The sequence below is a fragment of the Leptonychotes weddellii genome, chromosome 5, assembly GCF_054177405.1.
Source record: "Leptonychotes weddellii isolate Sample4059 chromosome 5, ASM5417740v2, whole genome shotgun sequence".
Classification (NCBI taxonomy): Eukaryota; Metazoa; Chordata; class Mammalia; order Carnivora; family Phocidae; genus Leptonychotes; species Leptonychotes weddellii.
In genome coordinates this window covers 101,004,257-101,016,649 of record NC_138373.1, presented here as the reverse complement: position 1 = coordinate 101,016,649, position 12,393 = coordinate 101,004,257, and the positions used below count along the sequence as shown (strand labels likewise).

At 39.8% G+C, this 12,393-nt stretch overlaps 1 protein-coding gene across 1 annotated transcript; it reads right to left on the bottom strand.

The window, feature by feature from the left end:
• Nucleotides 1-3,461: 3,461 nt before the first annotated feature.
• On the bottom strand, nucleotides 3,462-4,631 carry LOC102745106 (olfactory receptor 8S1-like). The gene has a single exon (XM_006729296.2). It carries the CDS (start codon nucleotides 4,392-4,394, stop codon nucleotides 3,462-3,464), a length of 933 nt encoding a protein of 310 aa, XP_006729359.1. The 5' UTR covers nucleotides 4,395-4,631.
• Between the last annotated feature and the right edge of the window lie 7,762 nt (nucleotides 4,632-12,393).

Sequence of the window (12,393 nt, the reverse complement as noted above, 5' to 3'; positions counted from 1 at the left end):
TAATGATTTGATAGCTATCTAGCTGAATTCCTGGGGCCAGATGAAACTAAGGTCCCCTACTCCTCTGCCCTCTTGGACTATTTCCAAGGTTGTATCTTTAAACAACATCTGTCCTGTCTCCCCACCTCCCATCTTTTGTTAACCATAATTTATTCTCTGTTTTTATGAGTTTGGCTTTTTCAGATTCCATAAATGATATCATACAGTACTTGTCTTTCTCTGTCTGACTTATCTCACTTAACATAAAGTGCTGAAGATGCATTTATGTTGTTACAAATGGCAGGATGTCCTTCTTTCTTATGGCTGAGATATTCCATTGTATATATATACCACATCTTCCTTATCTATTTCTTTCTTTTTTTTTTTTAAGATTTTTTAAAAAAATTTATTTGACAGAGAGACAGCAAGAGAGGGAACACAAGCAGGGGGAGTAGGAGAGGGAGAAGCGGGCTCCCCTCTGAGCAGGGAGCCTGACGCGGGGCTCGATCCCAGGACCTTGGGATCATGACCTGAGCCAAAGGCAGATGCTTAACGACTGAGCCACCCAGGCACCCCTATCCATTTATTTCTTGATGGGCACTTAGATTGTTCCCATATCTTAGCTATTGTGAATAATGCTGCAATAAACACAGGATTGCATATATCCCTTTGATATCCTATTTTCATTTCCTTTAGGCATATACCAAGAAGTGGAATTGTTGGATTATATGGTAGATCCATTTTTAATTTTTTTAAGGAACCTCATATTGTTTTCCATAGCGGCTAAACCAGTATATATTCCCATAACATAAATACCCTACATTTGATAATAGCTACCGATAATGGCATCAGACACCCTTTTCAATGCTTAGTAAGAGAGATAAGAACCTGTGATGATGCTACCTCTAGTTATCACCAACCCTCTCCTTCCCTGGCTATACAAAAAATTTGGGATTGGAACAAATTGGGGAGGGTGTTCATTTCATTGGCCTTACTGGGATTTTAGTGTTTGTGGTGAGAAGTCATTTCCTTCTTTTCTCATGGGGGAAGGGAAGATTGCTTTTCTTTTGTAGGATCCAAATGAACGTGGTCCTAAGAGAAGAGCTCACAAAAACAGAAAATGCCTGCAAGCAGAATAGACTGAGATCTCATTCCTCAGTTAGATATCTACTTCAGCAGTAGACTTGCTGATCTTTCCTCTATGCCTCTCTGAGCCAGAGAGAGAAGAATTGGAAAAGCTGACAGATGGGGGTGGGGTGGGGTGGGTGTAAAGGGTGAAGAGGTGTGTGGAAATACAGCAGCCAGCCTACCTACTGCTTGGTATGGCAAGGATGATGTGTGAATTTCCTTGGTGGGGGGCAGGTGGGGAGTCAATTGGTCATCTTGGTAGACAGCTGACTTTGGACTCTAATTGTCATATCCAAGGTGGTTGTTAGGGGAGGTTCTCTCGACAGCAAGAGGCTGTGGAGTGCTGCTGGGTATAGGAAAAGAGGTGGGAGAGAGGAGAGTGAATAGGAGTCAAGTGTTCTGAGTCAGAGAACTGTACACTGAGCAGGATCAGTGGGATCTTACAAAGAACTCCCATGTGCCTCCACCAGAGCTGGTTTGTACAATGGCTGTCCTGAGTTCATTCTTTTGGTCAGCCATTGCTAACTAGAGAGTGGTAGAGGGGATGTGACTGGGCCAGATTAAGCCTCTTCAGAACGGTGAGATCCCAGCTCAAACTTACATTTGGGGAAGGAGGAGGAGAGAGACTTCAATGAAATATATGTCTTAAACTAGAATATACATATATTAAACAAAATGATCAGAACATTAAGGATCTGATGATATGTCTTTAAATGTAAGGAAATGGAGATTATACAACCCAGTTGAATTAAGTAACTGGAAAAAAACCAGTTCCATATGTATTGGTCATGGAGTTGGGACTGCTTGATAAATGGATTACATTAAAATCTTTATGTACAAGAAGCATTAGAAGAAAATATACCTAAATACGGGTGATAGAATTATTTTTTGGTAATTATCACTTTTTCTTTAACATATCTGCTTTCTTATTATAACTTAAAAATTGGAAATACAGATGTGTTATTAATTAGTGTATAATTCAGTGCCTGGTATGTTTTATGATAACATACGTTTATGAAAAAATAAAGTAAAATGGAGCAACAGTGTTTTAACCTATTAATCAAAATGATGCAGTGTCGTCTGGTGCAGGTACAGAAAGAATTCTTGAGACAATGTATGGTGCAACTTAGTAAGTTTATTTAAGTAGCATGGGGACAAGACCCATGGGCAGAAAGAACTGCACTTTTGCTGTGTGAGGCTGATGGTTGCTTAGTAATCAAAGGGAAGAGGGCCTTCAGGGTGTCTCAGAATACAAAAGTTTCTTCAAATTTGTTTGAATTTCTACTTGTAAAACTACTTTTGCAACATTCTTCTGGTGCTTATAATCACTATTAACTATTGGTGAGATATACAGGCAGTCCTGAGACCCTTAAAGAACGTAGCAACCAGCAAGTGTTTGATCCATCGTGAAACTATGCAGACTGTAAGTCAGCCTGCCCTGCTAAGGGTAAACATTTTCCTGTTTCTGTCCCTCATCAATAACATGTATTGTTAGGGGTCTCATTATTGCTAGACAGAAAATAACTTTGAATGAGTATAAGTTATCACACTTTAAAACAATCTATTTTGAGGAAAATAATAAGTAGTGCAGAAAAATTTCTCAGAAGATACAAATTTGGTGAATTATATAACACATACTGCGTATTTCATAAATCCATGCTAGAATATATGAAAAGGAAATTACTCCAAAACAATTGACTAAAAACCCTTGCGTTCCCCAAGTGGGCTAAATGGAAAAAACAAAGCTTGAAGGAGGTGAATTGTTGCAGAGAGCTATATTTTCCTGTCTTACCCTAGAAGGAATGACATTTTCCCTCATGTTCCAACTCCAAGTAACAGAACAATAGAGTTCTTGGTATCACCCAAATCACTGACCTGCTGATTGTGCAGTCCTGAATTTTAGCACTTTTGTCTATCTGCAAGGGCTTCCCCATCAAAGCTCAAACGCCTCCACAGACCCCGAGTCTATAACTTTTCTTTCCCTGATATTCAGCAGTTTTTGGTGAAATCTTATGGTTTTCGTGCCTTTCTGTACATTTAATCCTAAAAAATAATCCAGTACACACACATTGTTTTACTCAGTATCAATGAAATAATAGAGGAATAAATTATGATTAAATAAAACTTTTAATCAAGAGAACTATATATTCCATTGATCTGCCTTTGAGCAGGATTTAATCCGAACCACCTTCTCCTACCCTGACCCCACCCTCAATCTATCCTTGTGCCTCTTTCTTAAGCTCTTCTGTGGTATCTTCTAGCATCTAAATGGCCATTAGGAAGATTGTAGTATCAACTCAACAGATATCGTGAAGTCTGTAGCTCTTTCTTAATTGATCATCTCTTGTAGCTTGCTACCTGTGCCATTGCAAACATTTCCCCAAGGTTCTTCTCAGAGCTGCTTTTACTTCTTTGTTTTTCAGGCTGTAGATGAGGGGATTCACTAGGGGAGTGACCACACCATACTGTATGGAGAAGATCAGCTCCAGAGGTGAGCCTGAGGTTGGCATGAGATGACGGAGGAAAGCTGAGCCATAGAAGAAGCTCACTGCGGTGAGGTGGGAGGAGCAGGTGAAGGCCTTGTTTCTGCCCAAGGTGGAGCTGATGCTCAGGATGGTGGAAACAATGCGCACATAGGAGAAGAAGATCAGGAAGAATGTTCCAAAACCATGCAGGAGTGTGGAACAGACCAGGACGGTGAGGTTGGTAGAGATATCAGAGCAGGACAAAGGGAAAAGAGAGGGCAGCTCACAGCTGTAGTGATGGATGGTTTTGGCCTCACAGAAATCCAAGTTCATTATCAGAGGGATGTTAATGAGTGCATCTAGAAAGCCCAGGCTCCATGAGCCCCACACAAGCTGCATATACAGCTGATTATTCATTACCTGGCCATAGAGGAGCGGGTGACAGATAGCAGCATATCGATCATAGGCCATTGCTGACAGTAGGCAGACTTCTGTTCCTCCAAAGTCAAACAGAAAAAAGGCTTGAATCAGGCATCCCTCTATTGAAATGGTTTTCGTTTTAGACAGGAGGTTCTCCAGTAGCTTGGGCACAGTGACTGAAGAAAAGCAAAGATCTAGGAAGGAGAGGTGACTCAGAAAGAAGTACATGGGTGTGTGGAGGTGAGAATCAGTTCTGATCACCAGCAGCATCGTCAGGTTCCCCATCAGGGTCAAGAGGTAAATCCCCAGGAAGAGCACAAAGAGCAATACCTGGGCATTGGGGTCAGCTGGCAGCCCAAGGAGGATGAAATCAGTGATGGTGTTGTGGTTTCTCAAGGCCATTTGGAGAGCATGTTTCCTAGAAATAAATATAGGATGGACTTGAAACTTGTCTTGATTATACCCAATTACATAGTTAGGGACCCTCTTTTATGTACATGCTCCTAAATATTTAGGTTTCACATATCCCTTTATTGACTATCTAGAATTCCTTCTTCCCATCTAGTATTTGGTTTCAAACTCACTGTGATATTTCCATAGAGCTGTTATTCTACTTAAAAAACTGCTGAGGAAATTTGTGAATTTGTTCAGACCTAGTCCATCAACTGGACACTGCTTTGTCAGCAGTGTTCTGGGTGTGTTTTACACATTGTAGCAGAGTTCCAGGGAGCTATTTCAGCAGTTGTCTTCTCTCCTCCATTTTCCAACCTGTTCTTGCCCCATTTCAAAACCCTCCTAAGATTCATAATTGCTTAATAGTGTCATTTTGTCTTTCTTTAGCTTTTTGTCATTGATACCACACGTTAAGATATATTGTTGATCCTTTGAGACAAGATTAATAGATGATTGTGTGTGCATGTGTGTGTGTGTGAATGTTGGATGTGGGGCAAGTGAATAAGGGAAGAAGGTATTGCTAACTCCTTTTTGCATTTTAAAAAATGAGTATCATAAATTATGTAACTCGTCCAAGGCCATGACTTGTATACATAGACTTTACAGGACCCTGAGACACCAGGTCTTTCTTCCATCCAGTAACTTGCATTTAAGGCCTGCCTTCAGATCCTCCATCATACATGGCATTTAGATGTTACAGTTGGTCTCAACTCTTTTGGTCTCAATGCTGTGGACAGATGGATGTACTTGCTTCCGAGCACCCCACAGGAATGACTTTCGTTTTTACTTGAGCATCTGCTCTATTTGAAATGCCCTGCCTTTAAGGTAATTAAGAAAAATCTTATTTATTGTTTACCCCATCTTAATTTTGACCTTTTATTGGGATCTTTTGTGATCATTTGCTTCTCTGAACTCCCATAGTCCATAATAAAAACTAGCTATTTTTTTTTTTTTTTTTACCGAGGGCCTAATATGTCTTCGGCACTCTTAAAAATCTGACATTTTCTTATTTAATTTCACAAGACATTCTGGGTAGATCATTCTATCCTAATTTTTCAAATCTAGAATTTTGCCTTCCCAGAGTGAATGAGTGGCTACATTAGGATTTCACTGGCATTTTCATTATTGTTTCTCATCTGGCACATTTGCTCCCCCTTTTCTTATGTATTTCTCAAGGGTGTTAGCTCTCCTCCTGTGGCAGCCATGGAGGTGCTCCCCTTGGGTAACTTAAAGAAAGAACCTAACATTCAGCAGTGAAGGATGTAGTTAACTGACAAGTATCCAGTTGCAGTACCTTTGAGATTGACCGCAGCTTTAGCAGAGGCCAAAGTGTTCCCAAGCAGTCAGTGACTGAGCCTGCCTTCTCAAAGGGGTGGTCATTCCTCCAGACCTCCCACTGGCTTGTATGAATGTTTATCAGATCTGTACTGCAGTCTGAAGCTCTCTGAGACATTTCTGCTTTCCTTCCATCATTCCTGTTGCCAGTGTCATGTCTGGATCATGGTCTGAAGGCTTTTCTGACCCAATCCTGATTCCTACTCTTTATCTTTCACAGGCCCCTCTCCACCAAATTTCATGTAATCCTACTTCACTTCTACATCAACATCTCTTCTGGGAGGACCTCACCTAATATACTTCCACTCTGTGCTAATTCATTAACTCACCATAAGCAACTCTCTTCATTTTATGCCATTGCTGAATCACCATCTTGTTTTGGCAGTTAGTGGTTAGACTATTTATGCCACATTTCTTTCTTTTCTTTTTCCCTCAAGTAATGACACTACAGTTCTCTGATGAAGGTGATTATGCTCTAAATTACTTGGGACCTCTATACCATAAAACTTGACCCAATAGGAAGCATATATGGTGGATCATTTATTACCTTTTGTTGGATGAAAAAAGAAAGCAATGAAGTGAATTGAACAGACTGTTTAGCTAATCTTCTTTAGAAAAGTCTTCAGACTCATTAACTTGATAAGGATTCAGCACTAAGAAGACAACAAAGTGGGAAGCAAAGAAATGGTATGTGTGTATGTATGTGTGTTTGCATGTGTGTGTAGATTGTCTCAGTTTTGAGCAACTGGTGGTGTACTTCATGTATTCCATGCCTACTATCCCATTTCAGACTATCAGAGAGGCTAAAACCCATGACATTCCCTGTTCATTCATTCATGTTTCTGAACATTAATTTATTTAGTGTATCTATGGGTTCTTTAATGCATCTTTTCCCTTAACTTAGTCTTCTATACATTTATTCTTTGATCATTCTTCCATCTATCCACCCATAACTCAATCATTCATTCACAAATTGCCTGCTATATGTTAAGTTATGCTGGGCTTAGAGATGACCACATTGCAGATACTTACATTGAACTGTTATATGTATGCACATTTGTCTCCTAGATTTTAAGTCACTCTTGTCCAGTATCCAGGGATGACTATCTTTCTAGACTAGTTCCTTACATTTCATTTGCACTTGATATGGCACTATACATTCAAGTTGTGTTTCTTTATGAAACATCCCTTGGTTGGCAACTTCATACAGTCTTCTGACAAGTCTCTTGACCTCTTAGCCTGCCTTTTATTCTCTAGCTTTGCTCTGACACCAGAGTCTGATGTTGGTATTGCCGAAAGGACTCACAACAACTAATTAAATCCTGGAAAACTAGTCAACTTTCCAGTCTTTGTCATTTTCTTTACTTGGACAAAAAAATTAGAGCAGTCTTTTCTCCACTATTAATATTAAACATTCACAGAGATCCCCAGACTATTCACAGAGATCTGACTTAGAACTTAGATCTAGATTATATCTCAGTCTGTCTTACAGGTGAATCTGTAGTTTAGGATGGCCCAAATTAACTCTGATTCAGCAAACAAAGAGAGAAACTTGCAGGAAAAAAAGTCTATTTTAAGGAAACTCTCATCTCTGAGTTCAAGTCCTTTCAAATGAATATTTTCTCTGCTTATCTTCAATAGCAAAATAAGAATCACAACAAACCATAATTAATTTCAATCATTCTTTTCTGGAATTTGAAAATTTCTCCAAATATTTGGAATTTTCTGAAGGAATCAGACAGATAATTGCTTCAATTATTCTACACATGCTTTTTTTTAAAGTAGCCTTCACGCCCAATGTTGGGCTTGAACTCACAATCCTGAGACTAAGAGTTGCATGCCCTACTGACCCCTACATGTACTTTTTAAAGTATACCTGACCACCTTGTTTATTGGTGTTTCTGACTATGCACCTAAGAACATGTCAGCATCTGCAGAAGATATTGGGAAGTGTCATTTAAGGATCCAAATCCTGAAAACTTTGGTCCAGGAATGAGGGCCCATATGACTCAGCAGTGGGGCAAGCAGCAGTCTGTGTATTGTGATTCTATTTGTTTAAAACAGTCCTGACACATACCTTTTTTTTTTACAGATGAGGAACTAAGACAGAGAAAAGTTGGGTAACTTTCTCAAGATCATAGAGATAGTAAAGTTAGTTGGAATTTGGGCTCAGGAACTTTGCATTGGACATTGTCATATCCAATCAAGGGACAGGTATCTGGGGTCATTCCCTGGAGGAGAAGCCATATAACATTTAATACAAAGTGCCTAAAGTCTTGGTAGCCTCACATATATTTAATTTTTTAAATGTTAGTTAATTGAACAAACACTCAGATTGATGGATTATTGGAATTAGAAGAGAAAGAGCTCGAGGGTTTCCTCTATTCACTGAATGTGGGGATGTTCTGCATAACCAAATGCAGGTGGGATGGGGTAGGAGTTTGTTTACTCAGGTGTGAGTGGTATAAAGACCCTGGATATCTAGACAGGGAGGAGGGATGAAATCATAGGAGAGAACTGAAAAAGAATTTTTTGAATCCAGATATTTTTTTGCAAACCTGTGCAGATCCTGCCCCCTTCTCTGTGTGCTTCTCATCATCTATATTTCCTTGGGCCAAGGGGAGTTAGTAATGCAAAAAGAAAGAGAGAGAACTTTCTGTAGTACATGTGGTTTGGCGTCCTAGAAGAAGAGGGTTTCCTCAGAGCTGCTGTTATCTGCTGTCTACTCTGGTGTACTCTCCACTATCCCCATCTACCTTGACATTTTTGCTTCCACCTGCTGGTCCCAGGTTTCACTGAACTTCTAGAGCCCAGGCAAAGGCAGAGTTTGAACCCAGGATGCAAGATGTGCCAGATCCCAATGCTCAGTGTAACTCATTGAGGATAGAGAGTTCTTCCCATGGAGCTGCTTAGGTCCAAGGCCCCACTGTACGGAAAATGTGATTTCTGGGTCAGGGACCTCAGTCTCCAGCAGACAGAAGTTAATGAGAAGACAGGAAAAGAAGGCTGGATTAGGAGAGGGAAAGATAGGGAACAGAAAGGAGAGAGGAGAAACTTCAGAGCAATCATAGTGGACATTACCGAGTTCCAGGCTTTTTCTGATTCAGAAGATTTCCTGTCACTTTGGTCTTTTCATGGTGGGATCTCGTCTGGACTGGGATGGTCTCTATGCCCATGGGAACAAATATTTCTGTAGCCTAGTTACAGGAGAGGCAATCAGTCCTTTTATTTATTTATTTTTTCTGGTTGGAAGTGACAGTGAGAACAGAAAACTGATTACCCCAGAGCTAGATAGTCTTTTTTTTTTTTTTTTTAAGATTTTATTTATTTATTTGACAGAGAGAGACACAGCGAGAGAGGGAACATGAGCAGGGGGAGTGGGAGAGGGAGAAGCAGGCTTCCTGCGGAGCAGGGAGCCTGATGCGGGGCTCGATCCCAGAACCCTGGGATCATGACCTTAGCCGAAGGCAGACGCTTAATGACTGAGCCACCCAGGCGCCCCAGAGCTAGATAATCTTAAAGGTAGAAGCTTCAAGACAAACATTTTCTGAGCTCTGACTTGGTCCTGCCTTTTTCTCCTACTCATTACATGGTAAGACTATCAAATCCTCAACAAAAACTGTGAGGAGTTTCCCTCCAATGGTCATAGCCCCAACCACAGAGGCATCTCTTTAATTTCCTCTCTGATTCAAGCCCACTTTAAAACTCATTAATTAGAGAAGTTGCAATTTGTAAGAGCCTCAGATGATTCTATTCAGTGTGGTCTTTTGGAACTTCTGTGTTGGAGTTATAGCCTAGGATAAGATCACTTTCCCAAAATATAGCCCCTTGGAATGCTGAATATTTCATGCGGAAGGAATTTGAGAAATATCAGGTGCAGAAAGGACTTTCTGACCTTCCCCTGAAGCAAATCATAAAAACCCTCATGTGAGAGGTGCCCTCCCTATACCTGGAGGAAAGGGGCATCCTTATTGCCAAAGGTGAAGGGACACAGAGAGGAATCTGAATAGGCCTTGCTAATTACCAGCCCCAGTCTCCCCACTCCCATTTCCTATACTTGGCTCACTTTTTTCTTTTTTTTTTTTTAAAGATTTATTTATTTATTTGAGAGAGCGAGAATGAGAGAGAGTACATGAGAGGGGGGAGGGTCAGAGGGAGAAGCAGGCTCCTCGCTGAGCAGGGAGCCCGATGCGGGACTCGATCCCGGGACTCCAGGATCATGACCTGAGCCGAAGGCAGTTGCTTAACCAACTGAGCCACCCAGGTGCCCCATCGCTCACTTTTTTCTTATCCCATCTTTCCATGACTTTCCCGTCTTTCTGTAAAAATACTCAGGTTTGTACCCTTTGATCAACATGTTCCTATTGTAAGGTGTTAGCTAAGCTATTGATAGTAATCAAATTCTATATATAGGTGTACCAAATCAATATGTTATATACTTTAAACTCACACAATGTTGTATGTCAGTTATATCTCAATAAACCTGGGAAAATATCCCACTCAGGTTTAACGGTTTCTTCTGGGCTTCCTTTTCTTATGTCTCACAAAACTTATCTTAAATAATATTTGTATCCTTTTCTCTTGTTAATTTGTCTTTTGTTACAGGGGTCTCACTCATGAACATGAAATGGTACAGGAAAAAGGTATTTTTCCTTCCTAGAGGTGTAAGTATCCTAACTGAGTTTAGAAACCTTGGATCCATCAGCATTTGTAGAATTAGTAAGTTTTTTTTCTTTTAATCTTGAGAAATTCTAATGAAACCAGAATTCAAAAAGGAAGAAACAGAAAATAACACAGTCACAATACAATCCCCTTGTTTTAATCACTACATTCTCACCTACTTATAAGAAAATTTTTCATAACACTCAAATTAAGATATAAAATTAAAGTATTATAAATATTGTCTTATAGTATGCTATATAAGATTCTTTTAAAAGGCTAGAGTTTTGGAACAAATAATATTGTCATTTATATTATTTGGTGCAATTATAACAGCCCTTCATCCAGTCCTAAGGGTTAACTTAAGGGTTAGCAAATTAACACACTCCTTGCTTGCTGACTGAAGGCCCTTGATCTGTAACAGAATTAATTTATTTTCTTTGAGATTTGCAGACCACTGGTCTTGGGGAATGAAAGACCAGAACTTTCCCAGGCCACAGAGCCCAGCAAGTCTATTTGAAACTGAATTGGCTTTCTCATTAACCCAGTAATCTTTTAGCAAAATATTTTTCTTTTTTAAGGTCACACAAATGACTTTACTAACCCTCCTTTGTGCATCTGTAGACCTTGCTCTCCTTTACATAAAGAACAGAATACTCTTGCACAACCAGCCCTGGGCACCAGACCTTCTTGCACAACCTGAGAGCACCAAGATAACTCTGTAGTTGGCATCATCAAGTCTGCATGTAATAAAGAAATGTCACAGACCCCTGCACTCCCTTAGCTGATTAAACCCCTTTAAAAATCTCTGGGCCACGCAGAAACCTTGGAGTTGGCTTTGGACAAGAATTCACCTTTTCCAAAGGCAGCCAGCCTCCTGAATAAAGCTAACATTCCTTTTCACTCAAAACTCATCTCTTGAGTATTGGCCTTTTGAGTGACAGGAGCCAAAATTGGGTTTTGGTAACAAAATTACTTTTTGGTACAGTTATAATATTAAACATGTATTTAGTGCTCACTAAATGTGTGTGTGTATTTTTTTTTAAAAGATTTTATTTATTTATTTGACAGAGAGAGACACAGCAAGAGAGTGAACACAAGCAGGGGGAGCGGGAGAGGGAGAAGCAGGCTTCCTGCGGAGCAGGGAGCCCAATGCGGGGCTCGATCCCAGGACCCTGGGATCATGACCTGAGCCGAAGGCAGACGCTTAACAACTGAGCTACCCAGGTGCCCCATGTGTGTGTATTTTTAAAAAGAAAACCACAAGCCCCAAATGGCATCACTTAGCTTAGGGTCCCATGTCAGTAAACCAAGACTTAATACATAACCTAACTGCAGTTTCAACCTCCCAGGAAGGTAACCTTTAGCCAGTCAGCATGGGAATTTCATGGTCAACACTCGGAAATTTACTGATAGGCCCCTGTGTTCTCCTTAGGAGGGCAACCTTGCCTAAAACAATGGATTCTTTCCTTATAATTTCCCTTTCTCCACTCCCTCTCTACGTTTGAAAACTTTCCCTTTGGAGCTCCCTTCTACTTGCTAGATGGAATGCTGCCCGACTCATCAATCAATTAATAAATCCAATTAGAGCTTTAAAATTTACTTGGTTGATTTTTGTTACTTAAATATATGTGTGTGTGTATATACATATATATGTTTATATATATATAACACAGATATTAAGCATACATTATACATATATATCAAAGCACATTAAAGTTACTGAATAAAAACAAATCTGGTATCCTAGAGGAGTGTGGTGTGGTAGCTTAGAGCAAATGCTTTTGGGTATGCAGATTGTGTTCAGAAGGAGGTAATAAAACATTTTCTTTGCATTGTATGCATGAGGTAGTGAGCTATTCCATTCAGGTGTGTACTCTTTTCAAAATTTTGTTGACATATTAACTCTTATTGTGCTTTTTTTTTTAATTTTTATTTTATTTTTTTTTTAATT